This window comes from Rhinolophus sinicus, linkage group LG06, assembly GCF_036562045.2.
Source record: "Rhinolophus sinicus isolate RSC01 linkage group LG06, ASM3656204v1, whole genome shotgun sequence".
Classification (NCBI taxonomy): domain Eukaryota; kingdom Metazoa; phylum Chordata; class Mammalia; order Chiroptera; family Rhinolophidae; genus Rhinolophus; species Rhinolophus sinicus.
Genome location: NC_133756.1, coordinates 43193857 through 43215624, shown reverse-complemented (window position 1 = coordinate 43215624; position 21768 = coordinate 43193857). Strand labels below are relative to the sequence as shown.

The window sequence follows — 21768 nt, the reverse complement described above, 5'->3', positions numbered from 1 at the left end:
CTCAGTAGAGGTTTGTTAAACAGAATGTGAATGAAATATGACAAAGCCATGCCAAACTGGTTAAAGGTAAAATGACTTATATTGATGGCACAAACATTAGTCATTTCTTTAAATCAACTTTATTGAAATATAATTTACATACAATAAATGCACCAATTGTAAGAGTAGAGTTCAATGAGTTCTGATAAATGCACACGTTCAAGATGTAGAATTTTTCCACTGCCCCACAAATTTTCCTTTATGCCTCTGTGTAGTAAATCCCCACTTCCCATCCCAATGAGGCAAAAACTGATCTGCTTTCTGTCATTATAGGTTAGTTAGCCTTGCCTGCCAGTTATTTTTAATTTTTAAGCGAGAATTGTTTCTAAGTCTCAACTCAACCTGAATCATCAGTTTCTGTATAAGGACCTCATATATGGAACACACAAAAGGAAGACTATACCTGATGCACCAGACGTTCAGAGGTGGAGGGTGAGAATATGGGTAACTTTTCATTGAAAACGGGAAATAACATTTTGTACTTCCATAGCCGTTTAATTCTTGAAACTTGGTGGGTTTTTTTGTTTGTTTGTTTTTACTCAGTCGTTTTAGGAACAACCCTAACCTCTAGTCAAGGTAGAGAATGTCCTTACTTTACACTTTGGTACCTTGAGCCCCACCTAGGTGAGGACTGAATACTGGCAATGAGAGCCCCATTGTTTGAAGTCAGGGCTCCTGCCTACTTCTTGGCCTGCAGTTCTTTATAGAAATTTACTGGTAAATAAAAGAACTGCAATGTCCTGGAATTTAGGCTGTTGGAAGGACCCCTAAGATCTATGCAGCTCTGGATGCTCTCTCAGGAGAGACACTACATGGGTCTCTGAAGCGCTTTATAAAGCTACTGAGCACAGGCCTTGAGGGTGGCACTCTGGTCGCTGCACCTGGGGGGCAAAATGATGCCGCAAAGGGTCTGCAAGAGTGCTGGAGGTTGGTAGCCAAGAGGCAGGGAATGAAGTTACGGTGGCGTGGGGGAAGGGGCTGGGGGCCGGACAAGACCAGCAGACTCAGGGCTTGACACACACACTCACACAAAAGAGGCCGGAAAGTGTCCGGAGGAAGCTGGCGCGTCACGGGGGACGGAGCCGGGACCCTGCCGCGCCCGCCCAGCTGCGTCCCGTCCTGGGTACACGGCCACACACCCTGTCGCGCTCCCGCCACCGCCACCACCGCGGCCACCGCCAATGAAACTCCTCCCGCTCCTAGGTGAGTGCCCAGCGCCCCTGGTCTCTGAGGTTGCCTATACTTATAGGGAATGGGATTTTTCCGAGGTGGAACTCACGTGCCAAGGGCATATGGCCAAGTCTCCAATGAGAATTGACGCAGACCTTCTCAGGATGTTTTTCTCCCTGGCCTTTCAACTTGGAAATTCAATATTCAGTGCCCAGGGACAAAGTCACCTTTTGTTCCTGCTAACCAAGTCCCTCAAACCCCCAAGTCTCACACTTTGAACTTTCTTCTAAACCCCCCACCTCCTTAAGAAATTTGGGGAATCAGAACCATTAACACTTGTGAGAGCTTTCTTGGAATTTTAAGGGAACTGCCAGCCCAGACTTTGGGTTCATTAAAAATACGATTTTGATGATCCAGTGCAGAAAGATAATAAATCACATCCTTGAAAGACGAATTCATTATGGTTTAGACAGTATATACAACTCTATGTGAAGCTGGCATTTAGAATCAAATGTTTAAGGATCTCTTGTTATCAGTAAGGACAATTTATCTCAGAAGTGACTGAAAATATTTTTTTTTAATTACTTTCATGTCTCATAACTGTCCATCCCCAAGCAGAATTGTTTTGAGATCTTAGACAACATTAAAAAAGGAACGGCCTATGATTTTCCTTATTTTTTTCTAAGAGCCCACAAAATACCATTTCCAACTTCATTTTCAGTGGCTCTAAAATAAGTCTTGTTCTCTTCTATGCTGCATTTTGTTGGCCATGTTTGTGTGGTGTTCCATTTCTGGAAGATCAATCTTTAACCAGTCTGTTGAGTTTTATTTTAATTTCCCCTAATGGGAGAAAATGTAAAAGATTTTTTTAATGGAAAAGTCAGAATTTAAAAAGATCATTAGAACATACAAAATATAGTAATTGCATGTGTCCTTCTGGATGTTATGATTTGTTGCTCTTCCTCTTAAAATAACACAAATTTGAATTTTAAAAGACCCAAACACTCAACTTACTGTGAGTTTAGAACAGTATCATTCCCAGAGGAGGGAAATTGCTTTACAATCATGCAGTTACCTTTAAAAGTATCTCACCTCAGGGTGAAGGGTGATACTATGGTCCAATGATCTCAGAATGCTGTTTTCTTTGTAAACCTGGGTTGTTTACTAACTTTTAGCTTTGTGGAGATTTCTTTGAAAAACACTGAGTTTGAAGAAATGCCTTAATCTTTTGCTTACTCAAGCTTCTGCTGTTATTTTGCTAAATGCTCCCTTGGGAAATTCTTAAAATATAAATGGAAAGAGAGAAGACTATTTGTATTTGTGTTCAGTAATTTAACTGAACGATGAGGGGAGACTTTTCTTTTTCTTTCTGAAAATATGTATTTCTCCTTTTTCTTTAGTGGGTTTTTCCACTTTGCTGAATTGTTTCTACGCTCAAAATTGCACCAAGACACCTTGTCTTCCAAATGCAAAATGTGAAATACGGAATGGAATGGAAGGCTGTTACTGCAACATGGGATTTTCAGGAAACGGTGTCACAATTTGTGAAGGTAAACAATCTTTATTACTTCTTTTAGATTTTATTGTAAAATTAAATTTTGATGTAATTATTTTTTCCTTCTCCAGAAATTAAGTTGTTTTACATTATACTGTTTGATTTCATGCTATGGATTTTAAAAAAGCTTAATTAATTAAACAATAAGTTTGAATTTCCCATGTCAAAACGTATACTTGATGAAATATTTGTGATGATTCCATGTATATCTTATTTTTGGTGTGAATATTAAAGATTGTCCTTGAACTTAAGCGGGGAAACTGAGTTGCAGAGAGCAGAGTCAATACCTTTGAAAACAAAAGTATAGAAAATTCATGAAGTCCAGACTCTACCAGTATAGGTTGTGCTCAGATACTTTCTTTAGTACTTGTTTTCCTAAATTTGAGGTTAATATTAAGAGATTTGAAGTTTTATCCTGCATGCCATGGATGTAGGGGAGGGGGGATGAGAGAGGGAGAGGAAAAGGGAGAGAAGAGAGTTTTGAAAATGCATTATTTTGTGAAAAAGTAAATCTCATTATAGAACTTCAGGCTAGAGCCCAGAGCAAGAATGCTAGTAAGGATCCTTCCAGGGTGCAATTTAGCCATTGGCTCTATACACATAACATCATCTGATAATCAAATTTAAGTAATATTTTGTCTGCGGTCTGTACCATCACCACCACGCCTCCTCTTTCCTCAAGCATCACTCAATCTTTCTTTGTTCACTCTTTCATTTTTGGTAGGATCTGGTTTTAACTGGATCAATAGAACATATGGTGTAGAAGAGAGAGAAAAAGTTTCAAGTCATGTAAAATAGTGTTTAAAATATAACTAAATGGCAACTTCAAATTAGAACTGTGTGGTATTATATCCTTAAATGTATTTAAAGTAACATAGACTTTTTGTAATTAAGCCAGGATGTTGTACATGGATAATATTTCATGTATTTGCTTATAGCATAAACAAGTTGTATCTCATAATTCAATTTGATAAGCTTGTTAAAAAGATTAAATATGCACTATATAGTAAGACCAAACCCTCCATTATAATCTGTTCAATATTTTGAAAATGTAGAACAAAGCTACGATTGCTTAATGGTGCACTGGGTCAAGAATTCTGGGTATTAACGGGAATTTATTTATGCACCTATCTTTATGCTGGTACATGTGAGGATAAGACAGGAGATAGAGAAGTTTATGTAGAAACATTGAGGTATGTTTAAAGGCTTTTGAAATCATTGGTGATATCTAACCCTAAAATGTAGGTTATTTTAGCTTTTTAAACATATATTACTATTGCTATACCGAATGCTTCTCAGTACAGTTTTGGTTACCCTCTGGTGCATAATTATCATGAATATAGGGAGTGAGAGATCCCTCCTCCTTCAGGTAACTAGGAAAGTGCTAACAATGAAAGGGAAGGTTGGAAGCGTTGAAAGAATCTGTGTATATCTACAACATGAAGTTGCTTGAGTTGGAGTAAACTGAGCTGGAAGAAGTGAGAAGCAAGAGCAAAGGGAAGAATGCACTACAGTGTGTGTTTGGATGTGACAATGGGTGGAAGAGATAGTCTCTCTACTCTCATGCAACGCATTAAGTGGGGCTGTTTTATTGGAAGTTTTATGGAATCAGAATGAGGCGAGAAAAACAGTTGTCCTAGGAACAGTCAGAAAGGATGTAATTGCCAGCTTGTGTCCATGTATAAAAATATTGTCATAGCTTGGGACTTTTCATGCCTATTATGAACAACATCACAAGCACTTTACAGAAAATAATGAAGTCTTCAGGGCCACACTCAGGGACACATACATTACGTTTAAAAAGCAAGTTTTCGTTATCATCAAATAATCATACATATGTGTATAAAACTCAACTGGAAGAATATTATAATAAACTAGAGAGCAGTATGACACTGGTAAAGGTAGAGAAAATCATGTCACAAAAACTAAGAGTCAAGAAGAAAAAATAGCCTATGGGTTCAGAATGTGGGAGTAAGAATAATTCAAATAATGCACTAGCATAATTCCGCCTGGAATAAAATAGACGTGCTGAGGACATGCAATTGCTTCCATAACAATTGGTTCTGTAGTAAAAAGAAGGAGACTCATCAGAATGGGCAAAACAATAGTCATCAGAACAGATGCAATGCATACAAAGTGTTTGTGTCTGTGTTATGTCATGTGTATACGCATCAATTAACACAATTAGATATGCTATCTAAACTATGAATAACTCCAGTTTTAAATATTTAACCAAGTGATAATTTGATAATTTTCATAACAGAAATTGACCAGAAAAATAATTCTAACTCTTCTTTGCACCACATTACTCTGGTATTTCATATTTAAGTATGGTACATATAGTTACACCTATATGATAGATATGACATATATATATATACTTTTGACTTTTATAAGGTGTAATCACCTCATATACGTGAATGATTTTTTAAAAACAAACATGCCAGAATCACATGTGCTAATGAGGAGCTTCCATTTCTTTCTCAAATAAGTATCTATGTAAGTTTGTTTAATTATTACAATGATGTTGCCAGTACTGAAAATTTGATGAGACCCCTTCTTCATGTTATATATATAATTTATCCTCAATGATAGTGAGATTGGATTTAATTTCTAAAAACAGCTAAGAACTTTTAGCCAAATTGGATGGGTAAAGTGGACATTAATTCCCAAAGTGGTTTTAAGAAAATGGTATGTGCTTATAAAGTAATATGAGATAAAATATTTTGCATGAGTAGCATAGGATAAAGATACTTTTAAAAGTTTTGAAGTATTTTGATATTGCTTATAATATCTTACTTATAATAGTAAGATAACTGGAATAATATACTGGCTTCCGAATTGTTATCTTTCATTTGGACGTACACATTCTGCTATTTGTTTAAAGATAGGTGCATTATTTTCATGCATTTGTCTCATAAACATTATCTGTTCTTCATGAATCCACTTCCAAAGAACATTGTTAATATATTTAGCTTTAAAACTAGCAAAGATAAACCTAGTTCATTGTTAAACTGGATTCTAAGTATCTGTGAGCTTATTCAGAAATATATTAACCACACTGTTACTATCTAAATATCTTCTAAAATAACCATTACAATGTAGAGAAAATGTCATAAAAATATATCAGTGCACTTTGGGAAACAAACCAAACATTTTCTTATACGAGAAAACACCATAATTGTCTTTTTTTTTTTAAGTGACCAAGAAAGAGAAAAAAGTCATTTACTTATTTTAACAATTGGAATATTCGTTCTGTCTCTTCCATGCTGGAAATCTATTATAGTTTAGAAAATTTAGAAACTGGTACTCCTAATTACTTAGTATGACAACATTATATTTCTGCTACCAAAAAAGATGGTCTATCAGCCTAGTTTTGCCATTCCTGACAAATTAAATAGTCTGGTTACCAAAGTTAGGGATTTATTGAGACAGTTTGGAACTAAAATGACAGAAGTTGAAGTTCACAAATTATCTCTAATTGTATCCATATATAACTGCTGTGAAGTTATATGCCTAGAATGTAGAATGGGTCAAAACTTCCTGGATCAGGTCCTTCTAGAACAGTTATTTTTCAGTGTCTTTTAAATCTTGCCTTTTTGTCATAAGACTTCAAATGGGTATCCTTTGAATATTAGTTTTCATTTCACATAAGACATTGTCAACTCTCCTGGTAGCTCATCTGCAACTTTTCTTGTCCTTTTATGTTTATTACATTTTTTGTGTTATTAATGGAAATAGGAGGTTAAGTAGCAGCCTGGGCCAGCATTGTCTTTTCTTCCTCCCTTCCTGCCTTTTCTCTCTCTCCTCTTTCATTCTTATTCCAATCCTCAGAAGGAGGTGACTCCTGATTTTTAAGAAATATTTTAAGAATGTTTGAAGAATTGGAAATATATACCTCAATAACATCACACATACATCTTCCTTCATATGTAATATGTTACTAAAAATTATTGAGAAAGGAAATGTTTTTTTGTAACACAAATGTAGTTATACATAGTCCAGAGAAACTTCTAATAAATGAATACTAGCAAAAAATTGAAAAACTAGAAACTCTGATGTGCTTCTATATAGTTGTAAATCAGATTTGTTTAAAGTGAGGTGCATATTTCCTTGGGAAGTCTTGTACTGAATGGAAACCGTAAGACATAATAGCCTAAATCAACCTAAGGCTTGCATACCAGGATGCATGATTTCTGTGAACTTCATCCAAATAAATAAAACACCGTTGCCAATTTCATAAATCTTTTTCCTTGTACTAGAAATATGACCTCTTTTGTCTGTTGACAAAAAGGGCCACACAATTGAGAGAACAAAATCTACCACAATAATTAGGCAGAATGTCCTCAAAAATATCCACTTCATAAGACTGCAAATTTATTCAACATATAGAAAAAGAAAAAGAAAACAATAAGTGATAATAAAAACTTCCTTTAAGCTAATATTTTATTTTTTTAAATGAGACAGAAAGAAGGACTTGTGTCATTTGAGTTTTGCTGATCAGCTCCACAGTTTTAAAATTAAACATTTCTCTGATCTGATTTAACAATGTTGTTTTTTGCAGACTAAGTTTCAGGAATCTTTTTTTTTTTTTTTTTTTTCATGTTGTTCCGCTCCATGTTTATCTCGCAGGACAATTATGAGAATTAATGAGATACAAACTAAGAAATATCTTGAGATCTTAAAGAAAGCTTTAATATGGACATGTGATTTGGGGTTTTGCCAAATCATCTACAATGAAACATCAAGAAAATTTTTCTCCATGTAGAAGTCTCATTTATTTTTAATCATTTTTAAATCGGTATCATCTAGATGAGTTCATTACATGTTTAGAATCAGAAAAGTAACATCAAATAACTAAATAATGGCACAGAAAATTAAACTGAAATAGCAAAATATACACACAGCTTCTGAGTCCTAATTTCAACAATCAAAAAGAGTTATTCAAAATTCTGTGTGAAATCATTCACAAATAAGACTTACCGTCTGATTTGATATTTTTAATTACTGACTTTTCCCAGGTGAGGTATACTACTTTTTTGTTTGTTTTTACTTCAGGCTAAAATATTAACTCATTATAATATGTGCTACTGATGATAAGGTGTCAATAACAATAAAAATTAGAGATTGTTTTCCAAAAATCAGTTTTAATTTTGCATGTGAAATGAACATGGCACTTATACCATCTTATATTTTCTGTTCAGCAATATCTTTAGGAGCTGCTAGGATATTAAAATTAAATAAAAATGGTGCTCTAAATGTGGAATTTTAATCCTCTAGAAAAATACTGGTAGAAAGAAGAGCAAAGAGATCATAGAGATAGCACCTTCAATATCACAAAGCAACTCACTGAGTCTCAATTTTTCTGCTTTGTTTATTATAATGCTACTCTTTTGTTAATATTTTAAGATTGCTAAGTTTATTTTGCAAAATTGACATTTCCTTTGTTCTGGAATGTCAGTTATCTATAGTCCCAGTTTTGTAGGGCATCAGCCTACTTCACAGCCATTTCCAACAAATGAACCAGTCTTCTGATTACTTATTTTCCCATTATTTCTCTCTTCCTTATTTAGTCTCTTTAATGCTTAAATAAGTAACTTTCAGATTTATAGCTTATTCACAAAAAAGAGTAATAATATTGAAGTTAATTTTAGTGATTTCTGTGAGCTAGGCTCTACTCTAATCTTTTTACATGAATTTATGAATTTAATCCTCGTAACAACTCTCTGAAATAAAGGCTAATATTATCCTCAATTTATAGATTAAATAATTCTCCCAGAAAAATTACATTCAAACAATTGCCTCACATGACCCTCAAACTACTATGTAAGGTAAGTCTGTAAATAAGAAAATTGAATCTCATTGAGATAAAAATAAATTATTTTGGTTCTACCCCTTCAACCTCAAATCTGCTTTCTTTCCCGCTACATTATCAAAAGGATTGATAAAATAATATGTGTGTGTGTGTGTGTGTGTGTGTGTGTGTGTGTGTGTTATGCATATTTATAATGCCATAGGAATAAGTGCAGGGAAGTTAAAACTATGTTCCAATATTTTAATTGGGCATAATTATTTTTTTAATTCCTCCTTTTATCCACCTCCGTCAAGCCCAGTGTAGTGACAATAAAATCAATGGAGCCATGAGAAATCTGAGCCATGAGAAATCTGTAAATTGAGTGAATTTCTCAAAGCAGAATCCAGTGCAACAAAAGGGGGTATTTTGGGGAATGTAGAGAAGGCTGCAGTGAAAATGGTGACTTTTCCTTGTGGTGATGGTATGCTATCCCCTTCTCAGAAAGGGAGTGGAAATCTAGACGACAATTGTTGAGATATGATTTTCCAAAGGCCACACAGGTCAGACTCCCTATTCCCCATTGGTGTTTGCTCCCAGATAAAGCCAAGAAAATACTCCCAAAGGAAATTTTGTCATCTGCCTGGAGGGAACTCTTGAGTGCAAACATTAATGCCACCTTTCTACATAACCCCTACCTCTGCTACCTGGAATAAGGTCTGAAAGCTGCTGTACCCCATCCAGGTATACAGATAACTCTGAATTATCTTGCACTAAAGAGGTTGTAAAGGCTGACAGAAAAAATCTGGGCCAAATACTTGTAATAATCAACATTGTTTTGATTATAAACATGAGGGTCATTTAAGGATAAGTAGTCATTGGAGAAAAGCCAATGATATAAACACAAAGATGAATAAATAAAACAATGGCCTGGAAAATTATACTTTAGGAGGAGAAAAAAACGTAGAGGGAAAAAGTACAATTTATAGCCTCACAGAGATTCTGGAAAATTTCGCACCCAAACAAACAAAAGTAAAATAGGCTTCTATGTACAAAAGAGCTACCACACCACAAAAATACTTTCTTCTTCGATAAATTCTATAACCTTTGTGTTGCTCAGTTCTTGGTACCTTCTTTCTCCTCTTGTTCCTCTCTTGGTAGCAAGAGGCACCAAGACAATAAGCTGATAAAATTGTCAGTAACACAAACCAATGCCGTAAAACCACCGGAATATTGAGGCTAAAGTCTCCGTTCCTGGGTTTCTTCTTCTACAAGGATGATCACACATAGAGCAGAAAGGCTACAAATAACTTTTTTTTTTTTTAACACATCAGTGGAAGAAACACCAGGACTGCGTTAGTCAAGATATTTTTGAGCTCATCAAAGCAATTCAATCCTCCATTTTGTAATAATTTAATTTCATCCCCTTGTGATCTTTTCCATTGCCTATGAGCGGACCTCTCCCAAATTCTTCCCCTAATTTATTTATCTCAAAGGTGAAACTAGGTAACCAATGTGTTTTCTGTCCTTAATTGCATGATTTGCTTATGGTTTTTCACATTGCCATGTCATTAAAATGGAGACGGAGCCCATATGTGGTAATCAGAAATACTACGTTGTTGTTGAAGAAACTCTGCCCCTTTTGGTTGAACTTATAACTTCTGTGTAATTATCTACAGTCTCGTCCTTATGTTGTCTATTTTCCCCAAGTGATTTTATAAATTCACTGGCTAATACTTTTGCTTGTTCCTGACAAACAAACCCAATATATTTTTACCCTCTAATAAAAATATATTACCAAAAATGAGGTGATAATGTACAATAGAAAAAATAAAAATAATAATATCCACAGAATTGCATATCTAAAAAGCAAAGATGAAAAATATGAGAACAAAACTGAGAAACAGAGAACTGAACATGGAGAACCTAATGTCCATCAAATAGCAGTCTTATTGAAGAAGGAATCAGACAAGATTTAGCAGAACAAATAATAAAAGACATAAGACAATTTCCCAGAGCTTTAGAAAGACATGAGTCTTCAATTTAAAAAGCACTCTAATACCCGCCAGTCTTCTGTAGAATATGTTTGCACCTTACTTTTCAAATAATGTTTGAGGAATATCTTTGATATCTTTTGATATACTGCTATAAAAGAGCAGTATAGTTTATGTTGTAATCTTTCTTTTTTATTACTATATTCAAGTCATTTATTACCTATATGTCCCTAAATAATAATGAAATATACAAGCTGCTCCGTTCCTGGATCCTAAGTGAAAACCTACTCAAAACATGGGGATAGAGTGGGAGACAGTGCTTTTAAAAGGACATTTGGGTTACTGTTATCATCAGGAGCATGAATAGATGCCAAGCAACCAAAATCCAGAGATGACCACCACAAGAAGAGTTTTTATCAATCCTTTGGGCCTCCATTTCTACATTCATCTACTTTCATTTAACCCCTACTTCATTTAATCCCTTTTCTCAGACTAATTTTAGCTTAAGGAAGGGGGGCATATTTTAGAATTACTGTGGTATTACCTCATCATGATAAAAATAAATAATTTCTACACCAAAGTGTTATCCTCCAGGTACCATTATTGGATCCCATCTTATATTCTCGTATCTCAGTAACTAAGACCCAGCCCTATAACGTGGAACCTCCTAGTATGGCATGCCCTCAGAACTAGATTCTCTAACAAATTCTAATTCTACTGTGCTAAGGTCTATATTCTAGCCCCATACAACTAGGATTCTCATGGTAAGTCACAGAGACCATTCCAGCCTCAATTTCTGTGTAAAATGACCAGATTGAACTAAGATTGTTATTAATGTCTCTATTTGCTTTAAAATACTTGATTCTATTATTGTGAGACATTGATTTAACCTGTAGTCAGTTTCTAGTTCATCTGTTTTTAGGGTAAAGCCTGGGTTTGGGGCTCAATGTGAAATATAGAAGTGAAATAGATGCGGATTTTGGTCTCTTGCCTCTAAACTCAATGCACTTTACACTGCACTACACTGTTCTTAACTCTGATCTCTAGCTGGCATGACCACTGCAGGCAATGCTTTCAACCTAGTTTGTCTGCTTCCCTCCTCCCTAGTCACAATGACATGTTGTGATATTCTTTTCTGCTGAGCCTGGATATGACCTCAAAGTTCTTCTCCTGGCAGATGCTACAAATCAGTAGAGGTTGGCACATAAATGAAAATATTTTCCATGTTTTCTCTGGTGGCTTCTTTCTTCATAAGGAATTTCTGGGCCAATTTTCAGTTCTGAACCCTCTTCAGTTACAGTGCTGAGAAGTAAGGTATTAAATCTAATATAATCAGCAAGAGAAGTACTATAGCAGAGTCACTTGAACCATTAAAAACAAACCAAAAGGCTGCAAAACCTTGATTTTTATATCTGTTCTCCTCTGGGAGAGGTTTAGTCACTGCTGTATGTGATTGCAAGAACCCCCTTTGAATTAGATGGTATGCATATCCATTTGAGGGGAGGAAGATTTTGATTCATGTGATTTTATAATTACCCTTTAACTAACATCTGGAACAAAATGCTACAAAATGGAACTTCACCTTATGTTACAATTCAAAAGAACTTTGATGATTTGTTTATGAGTGCATGATGAGCCAGGGATAGTGAAAATGAAATTGATCAGAGGGGCAGTCCTCTCAGCTGGAAACTTGTAGCCAAGTGTCTCCATTCTGAGGATTACATAATTCCAGGCATCAAAATGCTTTGTGTCAGGCTCAATAAATGAGACAGAATAATCAAGTGTGCAGGGAGAAACTGGACACTTTTTATGTTAGAAATATTATAAGCTGAGATTTATTGTCTAAGACCCAATACACATATCATTTTCTTTGCAAGGCCTTTCTTATTTCTATCTGCTAAGGACAATTGGTTGTTTTTTTCATATTATCCTCATAATTCCCTTTCATTTTTGCATTAATACGTAATATTGGAGTAAGTTTTGATAGGGTCTGCCTGTTTTTCAGTAGTACCTGGGGAATCTTATCAATGATTGCTGTTTGAGGATAGTGACTAATTCTTATTCTTTATTGTATCCTTGGATCCAATCTATAAAATACTATGGATAGATTTTGAGTGGTTATTCTGATTAGTTGTTGCCCAATTATTATTATTCCTGCCTATGCTGAATTTTTTTAAGATACTGTGAATGATATTCCTGCTTGCGTGAATCAGCACTCATATCTGGTTGAATTTTGTACATTGTTAAGACCCAATATAACAAGATTACCTTAGGTGTAATCCCATCCCAAATATTTAGCTATAAATGAAGAGTAGCAATTATATTAGGTTGGTGCAAAAGTAATTGCTGTTTAAAAGGTTAAAAATAATTGCAAAAACCACAATTACTTTTGCACCACCCTAATTGCCAGATGGATAACTTTCATGAATGATCAGTTAGCATCATAAATTTTACATTGGTTTTCTAGAAACTATTGGTTTTTATACATTATTTTGAGTGACCAACTATTCAAAACAGCATTTTCATTCATTTATCTATTGCTGTTCTGAACCTTTTCATGAATTAGGAAGCAATATGTCCTAAGGCAGGGTCAGGTGCAATATTCGCAGTAATCCGTTGTGATGGCCTCCTGTTTTTGAGGGACCCTGGCCTTAATCTTCAGAGTTCCAGGAGTCATGTTGACTATGTATTTTCTTCTGCATCCTATATATTAAATACACCTTTAAAAAAAAAATCCTAGGAATTGTGAAATTAGAAAAATGATTTTTTTACTTCTAATTATATTAGTACTTTGACAGTTCTTTTTCTAGTTACAAAAATATTTAGTCTATGCATTATTGAAAATGCCTGTCTCACATTTATCGTTCCTTCCAATGAACTAATCTTTTTAAATACAATTTACATGAAACTGTGTTTAATGTTCAGTTACCTATTTAAGAAGTTTTATGTTTCTCTGCATTAATATGCACAAAGTGAAGGACTGTTATTAAAACAAACTTTATGTTGTTTTTTATAAATCTCTAAACTTGATTAAAATGGATCATTCATTTGATCTCATGAATGAATTAGGAAGAAAAATATTCTTACCCTCTATAATTTTAAATTATTTCATTAGAATTTTGGTACTTCCAAATATAAAGATTATGAAGAAAATATTGTCTCCATCCAAAAAAAAAATGTTTTGTTTAATTTTTTTAAATGTGTTTTAACTCTTCCCAAGAATGATTCACTTCCTTGCTCTAGGAAAGATTATTTTCATTCCATTTAGCAGTGCTGAAATCAACAAAAAGATTACATGTGTAGGAGGATGTGGAGAAAATGGTTTTAAAAACTCTAATTTATTATTTCAGATAATTTCTTCTTCCTGTCTTCTTGAGATATGATTTTATATCCTGTATTTTACCAACCATCAAACATCAAACTGGTCCAAAGGATCTGAATTTACAATAGATTCGTTAGTCAGCTATATGAGAAAATAATACTGTGTAGTGTATATTATACAGCATTTGTATAAATGCATCAAACATTTGGAATATTAAAGAAACATAGAACAAAGCATATTTGTCTGGCATGAAAATTGTGATTTGCTGAATATTAAAACATTTAGGCAAGATTATTTAAACATTTCAGCTCCTTTAACTATTTTGGTCTATTGCCATTAAGAGAAAGGGAACCGGCCCTTAAGTTACTGCAGTCTCATGTAGCTGTGAGTAGGTTAAGAATAAGGATATTAGGACAAAAAAAAATTATGTTTAAAGAAATTGGAACACAGAGAAAGAATTCCAACACATGACTATATAATACATGATGTAGTCAATATTCAAGTCAAAGAGTTTTCATTAAAAACGTGATTATCTTGAGTGTCATTGGTCAGACAAGCTCAATTCTTGCAAAGGCCCTTTATAGGGGATTTACTGCAAGGTAATGCTATTTTCCATATTAACATGATTTCTCTTGGAATTTTATGTTCAGATATTGATATTACCAAGAGATCTGGATTAGTATACCGTTTCATGGATTCTCTTCATATTTGTGTAAAACCTCCCAAATAAATTGCTAGAAGATACAATGTCAAAACTGTTTAAACCTTGTACTTATTTTAAGCATGAAATTAATACTTTGGTCTTTTATTTGCAATGGAAGAAGATAATGAGGTTCTCTAAGATTAGAATCTAGCGAAACATTGTAGGCTATATATAGCATACAAAGTCATACCATTTGTGAAAATGCTATCGGGTAGAAAACCCAATGACTGAGTTTCTGTACTACATTTTTTAGGTACACAGATTTAATTTAGAGATTATGGTTTGAAAATAAAATTTACTTGTATGACTGTTATTGGCTGATAAGAAATTGATTTTGTGACCTTGCTACACATTAATTGAAATATCTGGCAATGTGTCTTGACTAAGTTTAAGGAATCAAACATACTGAGAATCATATCATTTCTTCACATAACACTCACAGGTTAGTCATTGTTACCGTTGTAAGGAAGGAAACTACTTTTTGCTACTGCAGGGTCTGAATAATCTCCCTCTATTGCATAACAAGTAGGTTTTATATAATTGACAGTATGTTTAGTTGGTTCACTGTATTGAAAGTGTAGCCCTTTAATTTCTTTAACAGTGATATTACTTATAGATTAATATAGTACTTTATATTTTCTAATATTTTAAAGGTTATATTTATAAAGTAAAATTATGAAAGTGTGTGCACATGGGCTTCATTTAGACCTCAATAAAGGTTATTTGTTATTTAAATTGTTGAATGCATTTTAGATTGTAGTTTTGAAGAAGTTACAATAGAATGAAAGTAGTTATGTTGTCAGTGTTCGCCACATGTCTTAAATGTTTGTTTAACAGATAGCTTATTTAACAGATATTGACTCGGGTTGTATTTACATAGGCAAAAAATGGATTGCAGAGGAGAGTTAAAACAAGTTGTGAAATTTGTAAAATCTTCCCAAAGAATGCCAAAATATATCATTTCCATGAGATTCTTTGGACATGACTAACCAGATCAGTTATCTATACAATAATTATCCTGCCAGTGGATGTCTTCACTTTATTTCTCTTTTGTGGATATAACATCAGAACCAAAATTTGGGTCATATTTGTTCGGTGACTATATGCAGTTGGCCCTCCGCTGAACAAGAACATCTTGAATCTTAAAGAATTGAGCCTGAAAAATATAATTGAAGCTGTGTTTAACAATTACAGTTCAAATTGGGAAGGAGTGTGCTGTTTCTTGTGCATTTTTTTATAATTAAAGTTGACATGTATAGACAACTAAATCAATTTTGATTAGGTTGAACAGAATTTGAGGTGGATCTAACACTAGCTTGATAGTGTTGCATTTGTGGCAATTTTTTTTTATAGTTTGAAATAAGAGAGTAGTCTACCCTCTGTGTCAGAAAGGTTGTTATGCCTGGTTTCCTGGTGCCATATGGAGGTAAGTTCTGAAGATAATTTCTGGACCTTTATAAACACAGAAATCTATTGAGAAAACTTTAAAAAGTACAACAAATCTCTGTTGTATATGCAAAGCAGGAGGCAAGCAGATGCTTGATTATAGTGTTATGTTTGTTCAACTAACGTTATGTTCATTGCAGCAGTTTCGTAATAGAGCACCATGTGGAGAAGAATGTTTTTTCAAATGTGTTTTGGACTTTGAATTTCAGTTTATTAGTAGACAAATATGTCAGAAAATTTTCAGTAGAGGTATTAATTGTTGTTTCATAGTCAATAATCTCTTTATACTTTTCCTCTGAAAAAAAATCAAATGGTTGCTTTAAGAATAAATAAGTAGAGTTAATCTGAATTTAAGCAAGACTTTAGATTATAACCCGTAGTGCAATTTCATTATTATGCTGAGAAGAGAAAACCTAAGTCTTATCAATTATTGGTGATACAGTTTCAATAAAAGATTCCAGTGATTCTTAAATTGTGATCCTAGGGCTTAGTACTACTACTGTCTTAGCATTTGCAGATCAATTTCTTTATTAATGGAAAGGTAATTGCTCTTAGAATATTTTAAATTGAATAGAAATATGATACAATATGATACACCTAGACAGCAGAATTTAAAACACAAATTTGAAACCATCATAAGTGTTCAAAATTAGGATATCAAGTACAGATAATAAATATAAGAGAGAAACAATGGTATTGTTTGTGTCAAAGTTGCTTTCAGAAGATGAAGCACTATGATGGAGACAGACCCACTATGAAAATCTTAGCCTCAAGTTTTGAGATTCAGACACTACGACAATTTCAACTAAAATTGATCAAAGTAGAATCACAGTTTATTGTAGGAGGCAGGACCATTGAAGAGCAAAACCTCTGAGGAAATCATTTGCGTGATCAAACCCTGGTTTTCTCATTTATACACTGTCAAATTTGTACCATTTTCTACATATTTGGAATATAAATAGTTTTATCAAAATCAAAATTTTTGAAGCTTGAAGAAGATAATACAAATAAAACACTTAGATATGATACTGGCAATATAGAAACGCCTCAAGAAGTGATAACTGCTATTAATGTAAATCTGTCAATCACATTCTGCCAAACTGTTTTTGGTAGGTTCATTCTCTTTCTATATTCCCAAACCATCCGGAAAACCAGATTATGATCATCTAGGCAGCTAGGATCTGTGGCTAACATCATACATATAATAGTAACAAGATGTCTGTTTTTCCCAAACACCAGGAACAGCAATGCATATCTACACTTCAGCATATCCCTGGAGTAAGGGCATATTACTCCCTATTCGTTAACAGTTTATTAATTTTGAACTTACGGTTTAGGCTCACTCTGTTTGGAGGGGAAAAAAGTTTTAAATCACCTACTTTTTTTAAAGAGTAAGTTCCATCAAATTTTCTTTATGCCAATCACCTCAGCATGACAGAAGACTAAATTTAAAGTAGAAGCATATTTAAAAGGAATATCTGGGAACTACTCCCAAATTTTATATATATATTCCAATGAACAAAATTATTTTAAAAATATTTAGCATTGAAAGCATGCTACCTAATAGAGGATATAAAGCATAGTAAGAAACAAATTTAAAAAGCTTATCAGAAAACAGTTTCTTTTATTTACTGAGTATTTAACATGATTGAAATATGCTAATGTCCATCACAAGTTTTACTGCTTGAAAACAATAGGGTTTACATGAAAACTTGAATAAATCTCTGTATTATGAAATTTTAAATATTTTTGTTTGGATTAACAAATCTCCCACTAAAATTAGCTAATTAAAAGTATATGAAGACAGATAGCTAGACACACAGAAAAATAGATGAGAAATATTTCCATATATAAAGTTTCTTTTAATTATTATTTATGCAATTTCATAGAAAGATTGCAGGATACTTTGGTATAAAGCATATTAGAATAGAGAAATATATGTATGTATATATATATATATATGTATATGTATATATATATATTTGTGTTTATATAATAATATCATTGTATATAATAAGATCACTCCATATATAATAAGATCATTATATATAATAATAAGATTCATTTTTCAAAGCATAAGATCATTCTGAGAAATATGTAAGGAAAAATAATTTGCAGAGTGGAAGGATTGACATTTGACACAACTGTGTTTCAAAGATGGGAATTTGGTGTCTTGCCTCTCAATATAATCTCCAGGTAGATTCTTAAACTCTGAGAGAAATCATGGATCCATAGAATAACTCCATAGACCACACTTACCAGGATTTTCAGTGCCTGGGAGAAATGATGTGTGTTCATTGACAGGAACTGGTTGAGAGGAATGATTGGAATTACTCTTCTGTGGCTGTTCAAGCATTCACCAGTATAATATCTCATCCTGAATAATGATAGATTTGAATGGAAATATGTCAAGACATCTTTATTCAGTTCAGCAACATTTCTGAGTTACAGTTTAACTTATGTCAACCCAAGATGATCAAATATTATCAAATATTTACTCATTGCATTTAAACCTTCTATAATTTCTTGGAAACCTTCCCAATAAATGAAAAGTAGGGAAGCTAAATACAAATCCAATTGATTAAAAATGAAAAGACATCCTTTTGAAACTAAATCTCAACTTAATGTTTTTAAAAAGTCAAAACAGACTTTTTGCACTTGGCCAGTGATGAAAACTCCCATCAGGCTCTTCTAAGTCTAAATCTATTCCTCCAGAACTTTCTTAAAACTTTCATTTCAAAATTATTACCAAAGGCTGATGATCAATTTAACTTTTTTAGAAAGTCCTGAAATACAGTGTTTATACTCTCGATATAATAACATTTGTTTTTCATTACTTTCATTTTGTAATTTGGCAAGAAAGTACTAGGTTATGACTTAGAGTCCTCACTTTTAAGTTTGTTATTTTGAATTCTAATACATTTTGCAACTGTCATTCTAAATTGTCAATATTCCAAAATTATAGACGCAAAAATGCAGTTGCCATTTAAAAATATATTTAAGTAATATGATAAAAAATACTGTATCATAAATATAAAAACAATAGAATAGTCAGGTTGAATTGGTTTGGAAGCTCTTTTGTCTAATTTTCCTTTCATTAATTCATGCATTCACTCACTCAAATAATAGTTGGTGAGCACCTATGATACATCAGGCACTATATAGGGATAACTATAAAGCAGTGAACAATAATATATGTCTCTCATGAATTCTAGAAGGAAAGAAAACATTAAAAACACAATTATAGAAATGATTATTTAATTATTTGAGTGGTGTGAGTGGTCATGGATGCTTCATAAGGATACAGTGACTAAGCTGAGGGCTGAGCTGAGAATTAGTTAGATGGAGTATGTACATAAGAATAGAAATGGGAGGCAGGGGTGTTCATTATACACACTTATGAAAGCTCTAATGCATGACAAAGAAATGCAAGTTCCTAAAACAAAAATAAGTTGCTGAATTATACTTTGTGACGTGCTGCAATTATAGAAAATGTATCTAAAAATTTGATCAGTGGCCATATTGTATAGATAGCCATAGAAAAACTGGATTCCATTCTCAGCTATTTGCATTTTTGAAAATCACCTTTTTCTCTACAAAGAAAATGAACTGGAGGCCAGTAAAGGTGAATGCAACCTTATCAGATTGAGGCTGTTGCATTAGTCAGGAAGAGAGAGAATATTGGCTTAGTCAAGATTAGTCACCAAAAGGATGGAAGAAAGCAGATAGGAGTGATAAGTAAACTGTAAAGATCTATAGGTTTTGATGATGCTTTGGATTCTCCACATGAGAAGCAGGGAGATGTGAAAAGATTTCTCCTAGGTCTGTAGTATGAACAATTGGGAGGATGTTTATGCATTTGAGAAAAGGGAATATAAAGAAAAATGATTAGTTCTGTTTTGGACATAGTGTGTCTGACATGCTAATCATACATCTAAGAGGAGACAGTATGGCCAAAAACTTGGAAAACTCTTGAGTAGACAGAAAATTTTTGGACTCATTAGCAGAATGTTGGTGTTAATGGAAGCCATGTAAGTAAATACGATTACCAACAGAGATCACGTAAGAAAGATCATAGAATGAAAATAAAGTGGAATGGAGCCCAAGTCCCAAGAGATTCCAATCTTTAATTAGTAGAGAAAAGAAAACTAACATAGAGGAATTTGAAATGCAGCCTTGAAGGTAGGTAGAGCTTGTGTGTTATCATTAAAGTTGAGGGGATGGGTATATCAAGAGAAAGGGAGAGTTCTCGGTTTCAAATGCTACTGAAAGGCCCAATGAAAATTGGAAAACTTGGGCTAGCTCTTTTAATAATAGAGATCAATGGTGACTCTAGCAAAAACTACTTTGGTGAAGTTTTGAAGATTCAATCTAACCTAGAATGGGCTGAGCAGTGAAGTGAAGTGAGAAGTGAAGAAATTATTTTAAGTAGTTTGGCTATGAAGGTAAACAGAAAGCCAATATAGAAATCAACCAAATGTACAAGATGTTGGGAAGAATTGAGTAGAAAAAGAGTAGAAAATAAAAGACTAGTAAGAAGTATAAGTTTACTGAAGAAGACAACAATGGTTGGGATCATGAACACTGGAGAAGGCCCCCAGGCTCAGTGAAGATTTAGAGCAGAAGATTTCTGGCTTACTCGTAGGCACAGGCACAAACTTGGCATCTAGAGCATCCTCACATGCTATTTCAAATTCTTGAGTGATGGGGACAAAAAAGGGAATAAATGTGGCCTGCCTAGGAAAATGACAAGAGTCTTACAATATTAAAAGGAAAGGACAGCAACAAAGAACTTATCCATGTGAAATAACCAAGCAGTATTTGCTAGTGCCTAAAGCAGGATGCCAGATGGTGGTTCCAGTGATACCACACTTCCTATCTTCTCTCACAAATAACCACCACGTCTTTTATCTGAGGCAGGTTGGGCTGCTATAACACATACCATAGACTGGGTGGTTTAAACAACAAACATTTAGGTGAAACAGTTCTGGAGGCTGAGTTTAAGATCAAGGTGACAGCAGAATAGGTGTCTGGTGAAAACACTCTTCCTGGTTTGCAGATGGCCATTTGCTCTTTGTACCCTCACATGGCAGAGAGGGAACACTCTAGTCCCATTAGCCCCTTAAAAGGGCACTAATTTTATTCATGAGGGCTTAACACTCATGACCTACTTACCTCCCAAAGTCCCTTCCTCCAAATACCAACATCACAGTGGGGATTAGGGCTTAAATATGTGATTTTTGGGAAGACACAAACATTCAATTCATAGCAGTATCCCTTACCCACATTAAATGAACATTGTCTTAGAATTTTCTCAGAACAGTGTATTGAGCAATAACTACCAAATAATTAAGATTGTCATGGGATCAATCCCACTCTAATTAATGATGTGAATTTTTATCTAATCCTCCATTCATGCTGTAAATTAGAATTTTTCAGACTGACATCATATCCAATGTGTGTACGTTTGTTTAATTATATTCACACCAGTCTACATTATAAAATACCCCAAAATGGAAATGGAAAAAGAAAAATATATAAATAAATGACGAAATGTTAACATTTTTTCTTGTATATCAGTGGCTTTTTTCACATGCACTTTGGGGTACGTTTTCTCCACTGTAATTTGGAAACAACTGGTACTGATGAGGTCCTCTTTGATAAGTATACCATGGGAGCTTGTCAAATATATATACTGTGTAGCTGTCTTAAATCATGCATGGAAAGTGTAATTATTATGCTTTCTGT

At 33.8% G+C, this 21768-nt stretch overlaps 1 protein-coding gene across 2 annotated transcripts in view; it reads left to right on the top strand.

Annotated features, from left to right (window-relative positions):
- The first annotated feature begins 1057 nt into the window (after positions 1-1057).
- Positions 1058-21768, top strand: part of ADGRL4 (adhesion G protein-coupled receptor L4) — a 104880-nt gene continuing 84169 nt past the window's right edge. The window contains exons 1-2 of one of the 2 annotated variants that reach the window (XM_019743359.2): positions 1058-1242; positions 2610-2759. In XM_019743359.2, the coding sequence (XP_019598918.2) occupies positions 1221-1242; positions 2610-2759 (172 nt within the window). In that variant the 5' untranslated portion in view covers positions 1058-1220. The remainder of the gene's footprint in view (positions 1243-2609; positions 2760-21768) is intronic. The other variant, XM_074334998.1, reaches the window with a different exon arrangement.